At 55.6% G+C, this 19,776-nt stretch overlaps 3 protein-coding genes across 10 annotated transcripts; 1 reads left to right on the forward strand and 2 right to left on the reverse strand.

The window, feature by feature from the left end:
* The first annotated feature begins 290 nt into the window (after positions 1-290).
* On the forward strand, positions 291-11,738 carry Leng8 (leukocyte receptor cluster member 8). 6 transcript variants are annotated; one of them, XM_074058223.1, is made up of 17 exons: positions 291-447; positions 2,084-2,176; positions 2,782-2,953; positions 3,340-3,441; positions 4,112-4,222; positions 5,038-5,290; positions 5,574-5,715; positions 5,985-6,188; positions 6,442-6,492; positions 6,601-6,879; positions 6,962-7,102; positions 7,258-7,543; positions 7,861-7,962; positions 8,047-8,115; positions 8,227-8,356; positions 8,436-8,643; positions 10,477-11,738. In XM_074058223.1, exons 2-17 carry the CDS (start codon positions 2,139-2,141, stop codon positions 10,637-10,639), a joined length of 2,451 nt encoding a protein of 816 aa, XP_073914324.1. In that variant the 5' UTR covers positions 291-447; positions 2,084-2,138; the 3' UTR covers positions 10,640-11,738. The 6 variants fall into 6 exon arrangements, with proteins under 6 accessions (XP_073914324.1, XP_073914326.1, XP_073914322.1 ...); XM_074058225.1 differs by lacking the exon at positions 6,442-6,492; XM_074058221.1 differs by lacking the exon at positions 10,477-11,738 and having other exon boundaries at positions 8,436-9,867.
* Positions 11,724-14,290, reverse strand: Leng9 (leukocyte receptor cluster member 9). Its single transcript, XM_020185168.2, has one exon. The coding sequence runs from the start codon at positions 13,397-13,399 to the stop codon at positions 11,807-11,809; it is 1,593 nt and encodes a 530-aa protein (XP_020040757.2). The 5' UTR covers positions 13,400-14,290; the 3' UTR covers positions 11,724-11,806.
* Positions 14,291-14,418: 128 nt separating this feature from the next.
* Positions 14,419-19,505, reverse strand: Cdc42ep5 (CDC42 effector protein 5). Of its 3 annotated transcripts, none has more exons than XM_074058240.1 (4): positions 19,373-19,505; positions 18,869-18,927; positions 18,440-18,575; positions 14,419-14,951 (listed from the first exon to the last, which is right to left on the reverse strand). In XM_074058240.1, the coding sequence occupies exon 4, from the start codon at positions 14,949-14,951 to the stop codon at positions 14,490-14,492; it is 462 nt and encodes a 153-aa protein (XP_073914341.1). In that variant the 5' UTR covers positions 18,440-18,575; positions 18,869-18,927; positions 19,373-19,505; the 3' UTR covers positions 14,419-14,489. The 3 variants fall into 3 exon arrangements, with proteins under 3 accessions (XP_073914341.1, XP_073914340.1, XP_020040760.1); XM_074058239.1 differs by lacking the exons at positions 18,869-18,927; positions 19,373-19,505 and adding exons at positions 17,095-17,155; positions 18,928-19,289; XM_020185171.2 differs by lacking the exons at positions 18,869-18,927; positions 19,373-19,505 and adding an exon at positions 18,928-19,280.
* Positions 19,506-19,776: the final 271 nt, after the last annotated feature.

Below are 19,776 nucleotides of genomic sequence, written 5' to 3' on the forward strand. Positions count from 1 at the left end.
TTTAGCTCATCATTCTTCGGGCTTTCACCTCACAGCGCTGTAGGTAATTTCGCAACTCATCACTCAGGGATAATAATGGCTACCACTGACAAGAGTCAAAACAGTGCTGCATGCAAGAAGGGGGGCGGGGTGGAGAAGAGCCAGGCGATTTAGCCGCCCGTGTCCCCTCGGGGCCACCATCTCTGCCTAACTTCTGGTTTGCCTTCACGCCCACTGCGTGATTGCGTAAGCGGGAGGGCGGGCTCAAGCCAAGTGGCGGCGTTTATTGGCTGTACAGGCGAGGGAGGCGGGGCGAATCTTCCACATGACGTCAGGACGCCGTGATCAGGACGTCGAAGCCAAAGAAGACAAGAGCCAGCCGGGTGGCCGAGTGTTTTCGCGGCCTTGGTGCTACTGCCTTGGGCCGCTACTGACGAGTCCCGGGAGCGAACGATCCTGGCTGGTGTGGTGAGCGCCCAGTGGTGAGCGGGAGGGCGGGCACGGCGTATCCTTTGGACCCTACGCCCCACGAGCCCGAGGCCTGTTCATACCAACGGACGCCGCCCGAACGTCCGCAGGGTGTGGCGGCCGGGGGCGCTACTGCGCCTGCGCGCCAGGGTGGGCGCGCGACCGGCGACTAACGCGCATGCGCTGATGGCTCCGCGCCCCCCCCCCCCCCCCCCCCGCCCAAGCTTTCCTCGGAACTCCGTGGCCTCGTGAGCCCTCTCGCCCCCAACCCCATTGACCTGCCGTTCTCCGGGCGTCGGCGTTGCCCTGGGCGACCCAGCGCAGCTTCCTTCCTGGGGCGTGGGGCGTGGGTACTACGCGGCTCCGGTAGTGGCTGCGGGATCAGTCGTGGGAATGCCGGCTACCTCTTTTGCCTTCTCTCGGCCTACGGGATGGTCTGGTTTTTCAGACGCTAGGAGGAACCAGGAATGTGACTTAAGATTCCCAAATCTCCATCTTGTCCGGAGACTCCCCTACTTGTGACCCCACTCGTGAGCCCTTGCTTCCCCTCAGTGCTGCGCCCTCTTTAAGGCGGTTTTCTCTCCAGGGGTTTTTCCAGCCCCAGACTCCTGCTCTTCTGCCAGGACTTCCGGGTTCTCCTATGGGATTCACCCCGACTTCGCCGTAAGCGCTTCCAGAAGTTTAGACCCCTTATTTTAGCCCTTGCCTCCAACAGAGCTCTTCACTTTTCTTTCAGTTTTTTCACCCCATCTTTAATAATTTGCTGAAGGTGTTTTGGGTTTTCCCTAGGCGTCCCCAAAGCTTTATCTCTAGGTGCAGAACCAAGGGAATTGCCTAATGCCTCTCCCAAGACTACCCCTGCTTCTAGGAATCTCCCATTGAATTTCTTCTCTACCTGCGGGGATTTTTTTTTTTTGCAGACATTCCCTTAGGTGCTTTTTGGGAATCTGGATCTTCACATGGGGAATGACCTCTTGCTTTCTGCCTGCCCCTCAGGGGAACTTCCAGAAATTTCCCTTTCCTCTTTAACTTTTCCTCCTTTCTCCAGTGTTCCCCCAATCTCAGCTCCTCCCTCCTCATAAGTGCTCCAAAAAGCTTTCCTCTTTATAAGCTTCACAGCCATAAGGACTCTTTCAGACTTAACCCATTGGAGCACTGTCCTCCTGCCAGGTCTCTAGAGAGACTTGCCCATGACTGAGGCCTCCATCCACCCTCTGAACCAATCCTAGCCTTACTCAGGGTTTCCATTACACCCACTTTTCCTCATATAGGTTTCAGACCCTTCTCTTGTTTTTAAATCGTTTTTCACTTGGAGCATTACAGGGAGGTCTTCCCTTCCACTTCAGCCTCTTTATTCCACACCCAGGATTCTCTTCTACAGAATTCTCTTCAGACTCCTTTTTCTTTTTTGAGGTAGGGTGTCTGTTACTGTGTACTCTAGGGTAAGATCAAATTTATAATCCCCCTGCGTCAGCCAACTCAGTACTGGGATTACAGGCATGTGTTCACTTCGTTTTTCTTCAGATTCTTTAGCAATGTCTCTTTGTGCCTCAGACTGTCCTTTTCCTGCTTGTCTTCTTATGGGTACACCTACTTTTCATCTTTGAGTCTCGCTAACTCATTCTTTTTGTTATAGGTAGTGAAAAAGCAGTCTGGCTCCCGAAGTCCACTCCTTACGCCCCAAGGTCCAGATGGCGGCCAATGTGGGTGATCAGCGCAGTACAGATTGGTTAGTGGGGTGTGCCCTGGGGAGGGAAAGAGGAAACAAGACACAGTTGTGTCCTCTGTAAGGGACCTCACGCAGCCTAGGGGGAAGTGATCTGTTCCAGGGCTGGTGGGTGGGACCACAGCCCACAAGTTTGGTTGTAGTGTGGAGAGGGGCAAATCTTCTTCTCTGACCTTTCATTTTTCACATTGTATGTTTATTTCAGAAAATTGTGATGACTCAAGCAACTATAATTAGAAAGCAGCCTCCACTAGTGCTCAGTTTTTGTCTTTCTGCTAATTCATTGTTTTTTTCAAAGAAGATAGTATTAGGATTCATTGTATCATAAAACACAGAGACCTACTGAGTGCTATGTCTTGTGTAAGGTTTTGTGCATACTGGTCACAGTTCAACACTTTCTGTACTCCAGGTACCAGGGTAGGTACCTTAAGTAGACAGCCTCATTTGTCCATTTCAGAAACCAGTTATCAACATAGCACAATTAGAAACCTTAGGCTGACATAGGTAGGTAGCTTAGATCTGGGGCTCAGGGCCTGATATTTGCCTCTTGCCACCTTGCCTACCTGCATGCAGTGGGAGAACAGACTGATTCCTTGTCTTATCTGCAGGTCCTCTCAGTACAGCATGGTGGCTGGGACTGGCAGAGAGAATGGCATGGAGACCCCCATGCACGAGAACCCGGAGTGGGAGAAGGCCCGCCAGGCCCTGGCCAGCATCAGCAAAGCGGGAGCTGCTGGCAGCTCTAAGGCCAGCAGCAGTGGTCCTGTGGCCAGTGCACAAGTGAGAAAGCCACATGGGGCCTGGGAACTCTGTGGGATGGGGGTGGGGTATTTGCTGTGGGAGGGACTCAGCTTGGTGTCCTGGCATCCATAGGACAGATGCCCTGAGGGGGAGTGTAAACAGATGTTTTCTGTTATCTGAACGTGATGAGGGATGTGGTGTTTTCATTGAGTCAGCCAGGGTGTGAGTGATGTGGTCCTGAAGGGGAGGCTGGGCCTATATTTGGTGTGCCTGGTCTAACAGTAGAGACAAGCTCTCTTTTCAGAGACATGGACTGGTGCCCTCCCTTGGTGGTTGGCTACCCTCTAGTGGAGAGGCTGTCTTCCTGGGGTTGTGTCCATGGCTCCTGCTGTCATTGCTTAACAGTCGGGCCTCTGTTTCCCAAGTATGTGTCTCAGGCAGAAGCCTCGGCTTTGCAGCAGCAGCAGTACTACCAGTGGTACCAGCAGTACAACTATGCTTACCCCTACAGCTACTACTACCCTATGGTGAGTGCCTGGCTGGAGAGTGAGAAGTGGGTAATGAGATGGAGACAGCCTAGGTGAGGTTGAGAATCCCTCTGCTGGCTCATTACCCCAAGGTCCTGCCCCTTTCCCTCCTTATGCTCATCTTGGCATTGCTTCCAGACCTCTGTGACATTAGTGCATGTGAAGCCCACTTGTGCTTTTTTCTGCGCAGCTCTCTGCTTCTTGGGTCCCCACCTTAATCTAGTTGGTCTCTGCTTAGATAGCACCTTTGAGAGCCTCTCACTGCCAGACTGTTCTTAAAAGTCTCCTTCCAATCTCTGTTCCTCTTCTTTGCCTCATTTTCTTTCATGGTACTTACTGCAGAATATGTTACACATTTCTGCCTACAGCTGTGTATTTATCTAGTGCAGACATCATTAAGGTTTTTGTATTTTGCTCTATGGTAGTGGTTAGAAAATTGGTACTTGGCATTTGTTGAATAGAGATTTCTGGGAGCTAGCATAGGTGGGATGTAGGGTTAATGCAGCTTTTTCTTGCTGTCATTTACATACATGATTTGGTACATTTATATGCTGGAGAGAAAAAGGGTGAGGGATCTGTAGGAGTCCAGGATTGTGCACAACTCAGAGCAGGCAGAAAGGGGTGAGGGTGGCTTGCCACTAACCCCAGCTCCTCCTGTTGCCTTTGGCAGAGCATGTACCAGAGCTATGGCTCTCCTACCCAGTACGGGATGGCTGGCTCCTACGGCTCAGCCACAGCCCAACAGCCGTCGGCTCCCCAGCATCAAGGGACTCTGAACCAGGTAACACTGTGCCTACAACTTCCCTGTCAGGTGGGAGCAGGATCTAGATATTAAGGGACTAGCAATGAGGAATCACTTAGGCTATTTCAAAAGCTGCTTCCCCCACCACACCCCCCCATTTTTCTTCCTGCCACACCATTCCTGGATCTAAGAATGACAGAGCAAACATTGTTTTTAAAGCCAGGGTGGGCTTAGGCTTGGGCAAGGCTATGGCTATAGTACTGGGAAGATGCCGAGAGAGAGAGAGAGAGAGCTGAGGTGTGGCATCCTGTCTTCTCTATTCTTCTCCAGCATGTGCAACTCCCCTGTGCACACAAAAACACAGGAGCATTCTGGCTTTGCATTTAATGTGCAGCTTGGGGGTAGGTGGGGCCTAGTGCATGGGAGGTGGATTGACCTGGGTTTGAATCCCAGCTCACACACCCTGTGTAATTCTCAGAGTCATGTGCCCTGTGCACCTTACTCAGCTGTGGGCTTCCTGTGAGCGTGTGGTCACACTGGGAGAGAGCCATAGCGGGTGGTACTCTCAGAATGGCTGTTAGTGAAGTAGAGCCAGACTCCTGGTGGTGAAATGCTGGCAGCTGCCGCTTGACCGCTCTACCATGGGAACTTGCTCAGTCTCCCTGAGTCCCACAGATGGCTACAGATAGGGTTGCTAGTACAGCCTTAGCCACAGGAGTCACTGAGGACAGAATGGCAACCTGGAAAGTCATGGCAGAGCTGAGAGTTGAGTAAGGTGTCAGCAAGAACCAGGTGCTATGACAGCTAGCACTAGGACTCTGCCTCCTTTCCTCAGTGCCTGCTTCCTCCCGCAGCCCCCGGTCCCTGGCATGGATGAGAGCATGACCTACCAGGCCTCGCCTCAGCAGCTACCAGCGGCTCAGCCTCCTCAGCCCTCCAACCCCCAGCATGGAGCCCACGCTCTGAGCAATGGTCCTCAACCTGGAACAGCCCCAGCCACCCAGCACAGCCAGGCGGGGCCTCCCACAGGCCAGGCCTATGGGCCACACACCTACAGTGAGCCTGCCAAGCCCAAGAAGGGCCAACAGCTGTGGACCCGTATGAAGCGTGAGTTGGCAGCTCTGTGGGGTGTAGCAGGGCTGGGAGGTTGAGGATCTTTAACAGAGCTATGAAGTGTGAGATGCACGGCACTGATCTGTGTCTGGGTGTTGTAGTGGTCCCGAGTGGGCTGCTTTGGAACAGGTGTGCTTGCAGGCCCTGCTCTGGAGCTTGGCCTCTCGTGCTACAGGATCCCTGATTCCTTCTGCCCTCGGAACTTTCATACTACATTCCATGGGAGCCCCCAGTGTGTGGGAAGGGCCTAACCCCTGCGTTTGCTGCTCTCATACAGCAGCCCCTGGAACTGGAGGTCTCAAGTTCAACATTCAGAAGAGGCCCTTTGCTGTCACCAGCCAGAGCTTTGGCTCCAGCACAGAGGGTCAGCATAGCAGCTTTGGCCCCCAGCCCAACCCTGAGAAAGCCCAGAACCACAGGTGACGACGATCCCCCTTTCTCACCTACTCCATACTTGCTATGTGCTAGGTATCTGCTCCAGCCCCACCAGTGGGCTCCTCACTCTGAGCTCAGATTGTTCCTCCAGAGTGGGCATGTTTCATTTCCTGGAGCCGACATAAGCACTGAGGGGGAAGGAAACACTTTGATTGGTTCTGCAGGGGTTTCACTCAGGGTGGTTGTAGGAAGGTCTCTGCTTGGGCATGGAATCTTCCCAGCTAAGGGTTATCTCTGCCCTAAACCCCCACAGTGGACCTTCAGCCCGGGGGAACCTATCCGGGAAGCCTGACGATTGGCCACAGGACATGAAAGAGTATGTGGAGCGATGCTTCACTGCCTGTGAGTCAGAGGAAGACAAGGATCGGACAGAGAAACTGCTCAAGGAGGTGCTGCAGGCCCGGCTACAGGACGGCTCGGCCTACACCATCGACTGGAGTCGTGAGCCTCTACCTGGGTCAGTTTAGGTGATATTGTGAGATGGTGGGACTGCAGGGCACTTGACTGGGGACCTGGACCCCAGGAACCAGAAGCTCCAGAGAGAAATGAGCTAGAAAGCTGAATTCAGGCCTGAAGTCCTGGGTTGGAGAGCCCTATGGGTTGGGGTACAGGCCCAGGAGTGGCGGCCGAGGTTGGGGTTATAGGTAGAATTGGGCTGTGGGCTCTGGAGTGTGGGTGGCTTGGTGGCTGAGAGCATCCCCTGGACACAGAGAACCCTGGGCTTGCTCCCTTTCCTGCACTACCGTAGCTGAGTTGCCGGGGTAAGTGCTTTCTGTCTGACGTCTGGTTGGCGCTGGGCAGTGGAATGGGGTCTGCGGTCCTATAGGTTGGCGGCGGGTTGGTAATGCCCTACCCTGCTATATCTTCAGGCTGACCAGGGAGCCTGTGGCTGAGAGCCCCAAGAAGAAGCGGTGGGAGGCCCCTAGCAGCCTTCACCCTCCCAGGGGGGCAGGCTCGGTGACCAGGGGCGGGGGTGCCCAGTCCCAGCGAGGGACGCCAGGGGCTGGGGGTGCTGGCCGAGCCCGGGGTAGCAGCTTCGCCAAGTTCGGCAACCGCAACGTCTTCATGAAGGACAACAGCTCTTCCTCCAGCACGGATTCCCGCTCCCGCTCCTCCTCCAGGTCCCCCACTCGCCACTTCCGGAGAAGGTAGAAAGGCGGCTGGCAGCCTGGGCTGAAGGGTGCCTGGGAGGGGCTGCTTGAGGCCTGACCTTCTCCTGTCCTTGTGCAGTGACTCTCACTCGGACTCCGACAGCTCCTACTCAGGGAACGAATGTCACCCTGTGGGCCGCAGGAACCCACCCCCTAAGGGCCGGGGTGGCCGGGGGGCCCACATGGATCGGGGCCGAGGCAGGGCGCAGCGCGGGAAAAGGTGAGACTAGGTGGGGCTCTGCCACAGTCCTGGGTGGAGGGTATCAGAGCCTACTGGAGGCCTGTACAGGTGGACGGTAGGACTGGGTAGCTAAGGCCACAGTGTGTCTGGAGGCCACATTCCTTTGTCCTTCCTTCACCCCTGTCCCTTCCTAGGCACGATCTAGCTCCCAACAAGCGCAGCCGCAAGAAAATGGCAGCTCTGGAATGTGAGGACCCTGAGCGTGAACTGAAAAAGCAGAAGCGGGCAGCCCGCTTTCAGCATGGCCATTCCCGCCGCCTGCGCCTCGAACCCCTGGTGCTGCAGATGAGCAGCCTGGAGAGCAGTGGGACTGACCCTGATTGGCAGGAGCTGCAGATTGTGGGCACCTGCCCTGACATCACCAAGCACTACCTGCGTCTCACCTGTGCCCCTGATCCGTCCACTGTGCGCCCTGTGGCAGTAAGTTCCAAACAGGGCGGGTGTGCCCCATGAGGTGCTGGCAGGAAGTCCTGGGAGCTGACATGACAAGGGGAGGGTTGTAGGATGTAGACCTATTCCTCTAGCCCTGCTGTGGAGAACGTGCAGCCTTGGAGGGGGATTGCTGGGCCTTCCTGAGCCTTTCTCCTTCCTGGGCACCAGGGAGAGCATAGCTTTCTCTCAGCCCTGTGGCCTGAGCCAGTAGCTACAGGGAAAGCAGTTAGGGAGGCTAAGAGTGCTAACTTTAGCATGTCTGCTGTACTGTCTAAGCTGCGCTCTAAGCCTTGATTTCCTGCCAGGTTTTGAAAAAGTCATTGTGCATGGTCAAGTCCCACTGGAAGGAGAAGCAGGACTATGCCTTTGCCTGTGAGCAGATGAAGTCCATCCGGCAGGACCTGACGGTGAGGTGGACACTGGGTGGGACCCTGGCACTGGTTGTCCTGCCCTGGTCTGCTCCATTTGACTCTGTTTTCTTCTCACTGCAGGTGCAAGGTGTCCGCACTGAGTTCACTGTGGAGGTGTATGAGACCCATGCCCGCATTGCCTTGGAGAAGGTAGGTAGCCATTGTGATGGGTGTCTCCTGCTCCCTCCTCTGCTGCTGTCCTGCAGCTGCCTGCACCTGTCTGGGTCTCACTGCTCCTCTGCTTCCTTTCCCTGCCCTCAGGGTGACCATGAAGAGTTCAACCAGTGCCAGACACAGCTCAAGTCGCTGTATGCAGAGAACTTGCCAGGCAATGTTGGCGAGTTTACTGCCTACCGGATCCTCTATTACATTTTCACCAAGAATTCGGGAGGTGAGTTACCAGCCCATAGTTTAGGGCACTGTACCTCAGGGTTGCCCTGCTCTCTGACCTCCATTTGTCTTGGGTACAGACATTACCACAGAGCTGGCATACCTCACGAGGGAGCTGAAGGCAGACCCTTGCGTGGCCCACGCGCTGGCACTGCGGGCAGCCTGGGCCCTGGGCAACTACCACCGTTTCTTCCGGCTGTATTGCCACGCGCCCTGCATGTCTGGCTACCTTGTGGACAAGTTTGCAGACCGGGAGCGCAAGGCTGCCCTCAAGGCAATGATCAAAACGTATGTGGCACTGTGTTCTGCTGCCCTCTGCTGTGGCCCTGCCACGCCTCACCCCTCCATGTGCTCCTGGCTGGGCAGCCTTGTCCTGCTCCTGCACTTGAGTCTTCTTCTCCTCCTCCTTTCTACACTCCCCCTCACCCCTTGCTTTCCTCCTCAGTCACCCTCAGTTCCGGGTCCCTCTGACTACCATTCTTAACCTCGATATTCCTGGTGTTCCCTTCCTACCCTGTTCTTCTCTTTTGTCTATTTAACATAAGCCGGACCTGGTTTATCTTCACTTCTCTCCAGGCTTTTTGCGCTCCCCCTGGGGCCTCTGCCTACCTGTTGCAGCTCCTCGCTGCTCCTATTCTAGACAGACTAGAGAGGATGGGCCCTATTGCAGCTTCTGTCTCATGAGACAAGGGCCAGTGCCCATTGAGCTCTTCTGAGAGTCCCAGAAATGGATAGGGACAGTGTGACAGGCTAGCCACACTGGAATGGTGCTAGAAGGTTCTTTGTCTACCACAGTATGACTCATTGTGGGTAAGGAAGAGGTGCTTGACTCACACTTGGACCCACAGTTCAGTCAAGTTGAAATGCCTCCAGGAGACATTTTTGGTTGTCAGGCTGAGGGGGGATGCTACTGGCCTCTAGAGGATAGAGGCTAGGGATGCTACTCAGTGTCCAGCCCCACAACAGCCATCTGGCTCCAGGTCGAGAAACCCTGGTCAAGAGGTCCGTCAGGAGGTCTGAAGGGCTTTGAAGGCCAGGACAGTAGCCTTCTTTTCTTAGGAAGGTTAAATAGGGAGTCCCAGGATGGTATGCAGCTGGGGAGGGACCATCAGCCTGAAGGTTGAGACACTCCCTAGAATCTTGTTTTGGTCAAGCCAACTTAAGGGAGAAGTAGGGCCATGGGGCAGAAGATGACACAGAACACAGTGCTTGGGACTTGATTACTAGCTGGGTAGGGTGAGGAGGCAGCAGGGCCGCTCAGACCTCTGCAGCCTAATAGGCCCCTTGCAGGTCAACCATGAGCCTCAGTGCTACACAGATTGTGTGGTTGGGTAAGTGACCCTTCCCTTGTTTATATGTAGTTGGCATTGGTGGCAGCACAACTGTGAATGGCCCTAGTGAGGTAGGTAGGCCCACCTTTGACCTCATGAATCCCCATGTGGAGTCAGTTGGCAAGGCCTTCTGTGACAGACAAATCCATCCTAAGACCTGGACCCCTATCCATGTAGGAACTGGGAGAACAGCTTGGTTGATGAGCAGGCTGTCCTACTCCAGGGCTGCAGGAAACTTGGGTTTGTAGGTAGAATTGGTTCAGCTTGGTGCAGCTTCCTGAGTATCTAAAGGACAGTGACACATGCTGCAGGAGAGGGTCCCCTGGGTTAGCCGGAAGCTCTGGACAGTTGTTGGCCTGGCATGTGTGAGTGTGTGTAATGTGTAGGGCATCAGTAGCATCCAGGAATCACTGCACTGACTGATAGTCTGTGGAAGCCTGGGCTCGGGCTTCCCCAGGTAGTGCCATGAGCCCTCTCATCTGCCCATGCTGCTTCCTCCTACTGGCTTCTGCCCCTCAGCCAGTGGAGGAGCCAGCTGGGCCCTTCCCCTTCTGTCCCCTCCTTCCTGGACAGGTAAGTGAGGGTGAGGGGGGGCACAACCGGGCACGGGGCCACCAACCCCACCCCGGGGCCCCCCCAAGCCCCTGAGGTTGGGAGGGACTGCAGGAATCAGCAGGTGCCATGCTGAGGAAACCCTGTGGGTTCCCGAGGAGGGGGCACCCGCTCCCTGCTCATGGGGCCCTCCCCTGCCCACTGCCCGCTTCATCACTTTCTCCTCTTGTCTCCATAGCTTCCGCCCTGCGCTGCCAGTATCCTACCTGCAGGCCGAGCTGGCCTTCGAGGGCGAGGCCGCCTGCCGGGCCTTCCTAGAGCCCCTGGGCCTGGCCTACACGGGCCCGGACAACTCCAGCGTGGACTGCCGCCTCAGCCTGGCGCAGCTGCCAGCCTTCTGAGCACCCAGCCAGCACGGGGTGGGGGCAGGGCTGTGGCCCCCGGCACCGCATTTGCGGATTTTGTTTTGAGCCATGGACTTGGGTTGTAAATTAATTTGTGGGAAGTGGGCTCCAGGAAGAGCCACCGTCCCTGCCCACATTTCCTAGCGGGCAGTCTGTACAGAGATTTTTCTACATTTTTATTTTTTGCCTCAGAGGGATGGTTGGGAGGAGGGCGGGCGGCGGAGGGGGGTGGGGGCTGCAGGCTCTGTGTCCACCTCTCACCTCCACTAATGCTGTCTCAGTGTTTTTTCTTTCTCTCTCTCGAGCTCGTACTCCGGCACCCGAACCGGCGCTCTGGTCCATCCCATGCTGGGGGGCCAGTGGAAAGAAGACAGGCCATCCAGCCCGCGCCAGCCTGCAGCAGGGCACCAGCCAACCAGCCACACCTGCTGCTTCATCTGCCTCTTCATAGACTTTTGTTGCCCAGCCCTCGGGGCCTCAGTGTTTGGGGGTGAGGGGAGCTGCTTAGAGACTGTGCCCCGCCCTTGGCCCCCCACCCCAGAAATGCCAACACCGCCAGCATCATCACCATCACCGCCAGACCAGCGCACCACCCTGCACTGAGGACTCCGAGGCCATCGCGGGACCTCGCCGGCCGGGCCGCCTCGTCTCAAGTTGTATTAAGTTGTCTCCATGTCCCTCCTCCCTCTGCCCCAATGTTTCTTCTGATTTTTTTTCCTTCCCCTCCCTCCTCTTCCTGCTCCCTAGCCCTCCCTGGCTCAGCACAGGTAAAATGATTACCCTTCCTCCCTCCCTGCCTTCATGGATCACCAGCTCACGTCATGTTTCCTCTTTTCTTTGTGTGTGTGTTTAAGTTATTTTTTTCTTCCTCCCCTTTTCTTTTCCGTCCTCCCTCCCTCTTCTGCCATGTAACTGGAGGATGTGCTATGAGTTTGCAAACAGCTGGACTGTCAGGCTGCTTTTTTTCCAGATGTCCCTCCTCTGCCTCCCCTCCCCTCCTCTTCCCTTCCCTTCCCTTCCTTCATTCTTTCCTTGGAGCACTGAGCACCATTTTGGAAGCTTGAGAGAAACCAAAATTAAAGAGAGAGAGAAAGAGCATGTTGTCCTTTCTGCTTGGTTTGTATCCCCCCCCAGTCCCTTCACCCCCGGTTGTTGGATCCTTTTTCAGCCCAGGGGGACCTCAGCCAGGGACTGGTAGGTGCTCCCTGCTTTCCCCATGCGGCACAGCCATAGTCTTCCCAGGGGCTGGCTCCCCATCTCATGGTTCAGGCTGATCCCAGGCTCTGGAAGGTGGACTTGGGAGCCATGGGGCACCTTGGCCAGGGTGAGGTGGGGCTGCATCCCACCTGGGGGCCTTACCACTCTCAGTCCCTCAGCCTCCAGTCTCTGGCTCAAAGTCTGGGCCATGCCTGCCAGTGTGGGGGATGGTGGGGCACAGAGCACATGGTGGCCCAAGAGAACTAGGTCTTTAAACTGCAGCAGAGGGGGTGCTTGAAGCCCTGGGGCAGAGAGGACCCGCCTCAGGGCAGGGACTGCAGCTGCCTCCTCCCCGGGGCCTGCCAGCCGCAGCAGGGCAAGTGTCAGGTGCAGGTCTTGTGTGGGCACCAGGAACGCAGCACAGAATGGGGCAATTTGGGCCAGGTACTCCTGAGCCTTGGTCACTTCTGCCTGAAGCGCCGGCTCAGTCACCATGAGGGCCACAAAATGTGTGGGCCGGGGCTGGCGAGGAGCTACAGTTCTATCTAGCAATGCTTTTTCAGTGTCCTGAGGCCACCCCTCTGGACCCCACTCTTCTTCCATCTCTCCAGTGGATGGTCCCTGGGGTGCCAGGGCCTGCCCCTGCCTCAGTGACAGCTCCTTGACTCCAGGGGCCTGCCTTGGTTTCAAGGCCCTCTCTCTCTCTCCTTGGAGGTGTTCCCTAGGGGCTTTTGTTCTAGAGTTGGTGGCCCTGCTCACCTCTGTCTGTTCAACCACCTCATGCTCTCTCGGGCCCAACTCCCTGAGCCCAGTCCCGGCCGGCTTTCCACTGGTCTCTCTTCTAGTAGCAGCCTGAGTCACCCTCCCCTCTGGAACATCTCTTGTCCTCTGGGTGCCTAGGTTCCCTAGGGCAACCTCTGGCCAGTGCGCGTTCCCGCCTTCCGGCTCGTTCTCGTGGCCGTGCGCGCCCCCGCTGCCATGCTCATCTCCATTTCCCAGCTCGTCCTCGATGTCGTGCGCAACCCCGTCGTCCAGCTCGTCATCGACGCCGTGGGCGTCCCCGTCGTCCAGCGCGTCCAGGATAGTAGGGCCCCGGCCAGCGGTCGAGCCCGAGCCGAAGACGAGGTCAGTGCGCGAGGCACGGTCCCACACCAGGCGGCCGCGGAAGCGGAAGTAGCGCACGCGGTGCTGCGGCACGGCCAGGACGCCCGGCCCCAGCGCCGCCAGCGGTTCGTCCCAGCAGAAGGCGGTGAAGGGCTCCTCGCGCACACCCAGGAAGCGGTCGGCGTAGCCCACAGAGAAGTCGGCAGGGTCGAGACGCGGGTCCCAGCGGATGCGCTGGATGACGGCCGCGGCCGTGCGTAGCGGCGGCTTCTTGGCCCCGGCGTCAGGCTGCGCCCCGCCGCCAGACAGCGCCGGCGGCGCCCCGGGGTGGGGCTGGCGGCAGCGGGCGCCGAAGCGGCAGCGGCCCTCCAGAAAGAAGCGGCAGGCCAGCGGCGAGGCCGAGAGCTCCGAGGCGGAAGCCTCCGACAGCTGACCCGGTTCTTCGGCTGCCGCCATGGATGCCGAGGGCGCAGAGAGCAGCTCTACTAGTTCAGTGCCAGGACCCGATCCAACTGTGGTGCCAGCCACTCTGCCCTAGCTCTGCCCCGGACCTCGCCCGCAAACTTAGCTGGGTGGAGCCTTCCGCGATCCGCGGGCGCGGGCACGCCAGGCCCCGCCCCTTAGTGTATATGGCCCCGCCTACAAATAACGTATTTACATATTTCCCGCCTCTATAGGGAGAGCCTTAAATTTCTTGTCCTGCCACCTGCCAAGTGGCTAATGCCTGTCCCCCGCCCCTCTGGAGTCTAAAGCGCCTTGCCGGGCTGATCCACAAGCGTTTGGCCCTACTGGGACCTGAGAGTTCCTGGCCCCGCCCCGAGTCAAGAGCTGACAGATAAAGGCCCCGCCCCTCTGGGAACCTTGGAGAACCTGGCCCCGCCCCATTGCAGCCCTGCCCTTCTGGGATTTTTAAAGAACGTGGACACCTGCCACCTCAGGCTGAACTTTGTGCTCAGACTTTGGACGCAGTTGCCGCTGTCCTCCGGGCGACCCACCTTTGGAAGGGGATGTTTAAGAAGCCCTCCCCACAGGGACCACACCCCTTGTGCTTCTAAAATTCTTCCACTTCCTTATGCGGCCGCTCCCAGAATAAAGGGCAGCTGTGCGCGGTCGGGGTCCACCTGTGATGCGCAAGGTCAGAAGGCTCTAGCTCCCCAAACTTCAGCATTCTGCTGTCCCACTGGCGCTGACAACCGCTGGCGGTGGACGAACTGAGATCTGCCAGCAGTGGAGCTGGGTCAATATTTGATGAATGAATGAGGCGGTGTAGGTGCAGGACCCCGCCCTCTGGGAGGGTCACCAAAAGGCCACGCCCCGACCACTCTTAAAGGAGCGGTGATTCACTACTCCAGGTCAATCACGGACTTCATCGGAACTGCAGGTGACTGCACCTGCGCACCTGGCTATATAAGGCGCAGGAACCCCACCACTGCCCTCCCTCCTCACGCCTTCACGCACAAAGTAAACAGACTGAGTTCGGGAGCAAACCTCGGCCGTTTATGTGTACAGAAATGGGGTGCCAGACAAGAGGGTAGTGAATCCGGGGCTACAGGCCAATGACTTCGTCAAGCTCTAGGTCGGCGTTAGGGCGGCAACGGGCCCTGGAATGCTGCGTCCCGGGCCGGGCATCCCCGTCTGGCTTGTCGACCGTGGCTTCCGCGCGCTCTGCGTCCATGACGCCCAATACCGCGTCTAGCATGGAGGGGCCCAGGTCCAGGTGGAAGGACAGCAGCGGGTCGGCGGGTGCCGGCGTGCGGAGGCCGGGCGCTGGGGGCTGAGGGATGGCGGGTGGCGGCGGTGTGCGCGGGGCTCTCGCTGGAGGTGCGCGGGGTTCGGGAGGCGGTCCGCCTCCGTGACGGCTCAGGAACGAGGTGTCCCCGAAGGCATCGCCGCCGCGCCCCACGTGCAGCGTGTGTCGAAAGTCACCGAGGGGCGCCGAGATGGACAGCGTGCCGCGCTCAGGACGCTTCTTGGGCTGTGCAGGGCCCAGTTGCTTCAGCACTGGCATCTGTGGAGGCACCAGCAGTTTAGCGCTGCCTCACCAGGGAGCCCAGAATTGTTTCCCAGCCCCGCCTTCCAGCCATGTAGTTGTCTTGAAGGTTACTCTGATAAGGAGAGGGTGATGAGGGAAAGAGGTGTGTGTGTGTGTGTGTGTGTGTGATCATTCCCATTTTGCAGGTGGGGAAACTGAGGCTTCGAGAGATTCCCAGGTCACAATAGGTAGACTCGAATCTCAGATCACAATAAGGTTTGTCTGACTGCAAAATGCCCATGGACACTGCACTATGCTGATAACTAATATTTGAACTTTCTTGTAGGCCAGGCAACAAGGAACGAATCCTTTGGAGTTTGCTTCCCAACAAACTAGTTTACTAGTATAAAAGTATAGGACCCATCTTTGAAAACGAGGCTGGACGTAAAGGAGGGAGGGGCAGACACACACACACACACACACACACACACACATACACACACACACACACACACACACACGGAAGCACTGCAGAAGCTGCAGACCTGTCTGACGACTAATTTGCAAGGTGCTACTAGTTTTGAAAGTATAGTGTCTCATATTTTAAATTCCCCTATATTAAAAAAAATGGTATGCATGGCCTACATTTGAAGCTGTCAGCTTGTGAATTGTAAACTGGGTACCCTACTGCCAGATGGCTGCATAGGGTTGGATGGTCAATAGAAAAGCAGCCGATCTCTGCCCAGATCCTGGAATATAGCCACTTTCTATGGAACTTCTAGGAGGGACTTTGATGACTTTGTACTTTTGTTGTAACAGTCACTGTTATTATGATAAAAACTCTTCTTCCTATTTCAATCAAAGCCCCACCCTTTGCCAGCTACATGAGTCGGGATGAATTAATCTTTCTGTTTTCCTGCCTGTATAATGGATAAAATAACACTCTCTCCCCATGCAGAGCACATAGAAAAGCTCATTTAAGGGAAACAATATTTTTAATAGTGTCAGCCAATTGGTAGCGCTAGTGTTGGGGGAAAAATGTGTCCCCAAACAATAACTGCGGAACAAAGATTAGATTTGGTAAAACAGTATAAGGAAGGCAAAGTGGCCAGCATTGTTCTCTTAGTAACTAGCACCCTGGGAAGGATCACTGATAATTTGAACATGAAGTACAGCCAAAGGGATATGACTGGTTTTTGGTGGGACCGGCATTTGAACTCAGGGCTTCACATTTGCAAAGCAAGTGCTCTACCACTTGAGCCACACCTCCAGTCCATTTGCTCTGATTATTTTGGAGATGGGGGTCTTGAGAACTGTTTTCCAGGGCTGACCTCAAACTTTGATCCTGTAGATCTCAGCCTCCCATGCAGGCAGGATTACAGGTGTGAGCCACCAATGCCCGGCAGGGATGTGAAATAATTTAGATGGATGTATTCTGAAGATTGCCCTACATACATACACTCACACACACACAGAGACACACACACACACAAAAACACACAAACACACAGACACAAATATACATACACAGACACATACAAACACACACACACAGACACAAATACACACACACAAACACACACACTACAGTCGTAAGATTGGGGAAACCTGTCTTGATATACCATTTCTGCCATGCTGATCAAACTTCTCTGACCTTAACCTAGCTGAATAAATAAATGTATTTTTATTTCAACCATCAAGATAGCACTCTCTCCTCCCCCACAGTGACAGCAAACAGTATATGAAATAAGACTTAGCCTTATAATATGGTGGGTAGTCTGATATTTTCTATTCTAATCTAGTTTATTTTTAAATGCTGAACTTGGCTCATTAATGGAACTTGAAAAATCCTCTGTAGGCACAAGCAGTGCCCTTTATCTCAGTGCTTGCTCTGCAGGGAGTCAGGTGTAAAGGGTAGAATTCAGAAAGCCAGCTGCCCAGGCTTGGAGCTTGGCTGTGGCCACTGCCATGTGGCTTTGGGTAAGCTATGCAACCTTTCTGATCTTACTTCCTCATCTGCAAAATGAGATGGTAGTAATATAATGCTTCATAGTATTTTTGCAAGAATTGGTGAGAGATGCTGCCTGTGAAAGTCAAAGCACAGTACCCAGCACAATAGCAAATGTTCAATAAATACTGAATAGAATATGTGATATTTCCAAGGTGAATAGAATCTCACCTGGGATCATTCTCCTCAAGTGCCAGCAGAGGAAACATGCCCAGAGGGGTGAGTGACTTGCCTAAAAACATAAAGCCAGAGTCCAGAGTAGGCTCTTTCCACTACCCACTGCCTTTTGAACTCACCCCTCCCTCACAGTTCACTGCTGCTGCCTCTTTCTGGGCCCAGCCCCTGTCTGGGCTCTCATTCTATCCTTCCATGGCCTCACTCCTAGGAGCACATTCATAGAGCTCATATTTTGTCACTTCCTTTTTGTGGACCCCTGAACAAGCTATCTCAGTTTACCCCTCTGAAAAACACAATTCAAAATGCCTGTTTGCTGGGGGACTGCATGATGCATGCTCACAACACTCACAACTCACATTTTATTTCTCAGCACTTATTCTAGGCCAAGCACAAATCTGAGTGCTTCACACAGATGAACTAACTCACTTAATCCTCAGGACAACCCAATGGGGAAGAGATTATAATTCTGTCTTATTTATTTATTTTTATAGGCCTATGATGAATGCAACACAGAGAGGCTCAGTAACTCACCCTGGGTCACAGAGGAATAAATATCAAGGCCTGGATTTGGAACCTAGGCAGATGAAGTCTGAAGCCTAAGGATGATAGCGTATGGCTAAAGGCACTTACAGGAGCTGGAGAGCATATTTTGATACAATGATCATGAATTTCCTTACATCCTTACTAGTTTTTCTTTCCCATTTTAGGTGAGTAAAACGAGATAAAAAGAGCATTTGAATATCACCTAGTCTCCGGGCTGGCCCTGAGACCCTGGGCAAGTCACTCCCCTCCTCCAGCGTGGGTGTCCTTTTGCTGTAAGGCTGACTGAAGGCTCTAATCTGCCTGTAGTGCGGCTGTTAAACTAGATGCAAAGCGGTCACCCTTGGAAAAAGCTCGTCACCAGCTTGTACAGAGGGACTGTTGTTTGGGACCAGGATGAAGCAGGAGGAAAGCAGGCATACACAGGGGACACCCCGCCCGCCCTGACGCCGCGCATTCGGGTAAGTGGCCCTCGGCCTGCCTCCTCCACCCACTCTTTCCTGGCGGGGTTGGGGGGAGGCGCACAGCTGGTTCACTTCTGTCCTCTCACAGCCACAACCCCGTCAGGACGGAAATAACCACACGCTCCAATCCGGCCGGACGGGTTCTCAGACCCCTGAGAGAGGCTGGAAGCTGCTGTGGGGCCGAGGCCACGGCTGGGAGACCCCTGAGCCCTTAGGGTGCGCTTTCTGAGGCCACGTGGCTGCTGCCCGGACTTCAGCGGCCGCGGTCTCTTTGGCCGTCTGCCCCTCTTCCCTCTGGCCCGGACAGAGGACCCCTACCCACCACCGCCCCTTACCTCGTGGTCCTCACGGAGCTGGGCGGGCGCCCTCGGGCTTTGGCTCAAGCTGCTACCCCTCCCGGCCTTGGAGTCCGCCTCCGTCTCCTAGTCCCCCGCCCGCTCCTTCTTCCTTCTTCCTCCGGGCGGATCTCACCTGGCAAAGGAAGTGTCTTGCCAAACCTGGAGGGGGATCCAGGACCTAGGCTCCAGGTCCGCGGTGCCACCTCCTCAGGCCTTGTCTGGCACTCTGGAGTCCCAGGAGCCCTATCTACTAGCTCTCAATCAGCAGGCTAGTGGATCCAGACCCCAGCCCTCCTGGCTCAGATCCAGGGGTCCACACCCCAGCCCTCCTCTCTCAGACCCATGGGTTCAGACCCCAGCCCTACAGGGGTCAAGCCCCAGCCCTCTTCCTTCAGACACAGGGGTCCGGGCCCCAGCCCTCCTCACTCAGACGCAGGCGTCCAGCTTCACCCCTGGAAGATCCTGGCATCGGGTCCCTTGTTTACCTGCACCGGGAACAGAAGTGTCAGCCCCTCTCGGGGGCCATGGTAGGAACCCAAGCAAGAGAGGACTCAGTCCAGTATGCCTAATCAAGCTCTGTTTCTTGTCCCCAGGCAAAGAGTGTTAAGCCACAGGCCCCTCCCAGCCTTCCTTATCCCCCAAAAGTCTGCCTGGAGGATTTAAAGGACTAGAAAGCAGTAGTGGAAAGGCTGAGGCCCCTCTGGGCTGATAGTGGGCAGGAGGAGGCCAGCACTGGGTGTGCAGGCAGCTCGCAGAAGCACATAGCTGTGGGGGAGGGAGGGGGCGCGCCCCCAGCCCGGCCCCTCCCCTTGCCCAGCTTGGAATTTCCTGAAACTGGGGAAGTCTGGCCGTTTAGAAGAGTAATTTCTTCCAGATTGCCACTGTTGGGGGGGGGGGTGGGCGGAGAGAGAGAGAGAGAGATTAATTCACCAAGTCCTGCAGTAGAATGAGGTGGTCTGAGATCTGCAGCTGTGGCTCTGTTGAGTCCCCTGGGTGAGTGTCCCTGCCTGAAGCCACCCCTCTATACAAAGTTCATTACGTCATCTGAGCAACAGTGTCTATGGTGAAAAGAGTCAGATTTGGGAGTTAGGAAGATTTTTCCAAGGCCATTGAGAGGCAGGGCCTGACCTAAGGTGGTGGGAACAGAGTCTCCAGGGAGGAGGCAGGTTCAGAGAGGTCAGAAACCCAGGTGGGAGGCTGGGGCAGTGCAGAGGGTGGGAGAGGCCCAGATGGGAGGCTGGGGCAGTGCAGAGGGTGGGGGAGGCCCAGATGGAAAGATGGAGTAGTGGGGGGGAGGACTAGGTAGGATGTTGGGCCAGTACAGAGGTTGAGGC

The sequence above is a fragment of the Castor canadensis genome, chromosome 16, assembly GCF_047511655.1.
Source record: "Castor canadensis chromosome 16, mCasCan1.hap1v2, whole genome shotgun sequence".
In the NCBI taxonomy this organism is placed as follows: Eukaryota; Metazoa; Chordata; class Mammalia; order Rodentia; family Castoridae; genus Castor; species Castor canadensis.

Excerpts from the sequence above, each read along its gene's own strand:
- Cdc42ep5 (XM_074058240.1), bottom strand. The coding sequence starts at position 14,951 with ATGCCAGTGCTGAAGCAACTGGGCCCTGCACAGCCCAAGAAGCGTCCT.
- Leng8 (XM_074058221.1), top strand. The coding sequence starts at position 2,139 with ATGGCGGCCAATGTGGGTGATCAGCGCAGTACAGATTG. Across the intron at positions 3,442-4,111 it reads ACAGCTACTACTACCCTATG|AGCATGTACCAGAGCTATGG; the intron begins GTGAGTGCCTGG and ends TGCCTTTGGCAG. Across the intron at positions 7,103-7,257 it reads AGGGCGCAGCGCGGGAAAAG|GCACGATCTAGCTCCCAACA; the intron begins GTGAGACTAGGT and ends GTCCCTTCCTAG.
- Leng9 (XM_020185168.2), bottom strand. The coding sequence starts at position 13,399 with ATGGCGGCAGCCGAAGAACCGGGTCAGCTGTCGGAGGCTTCCGCCTCG.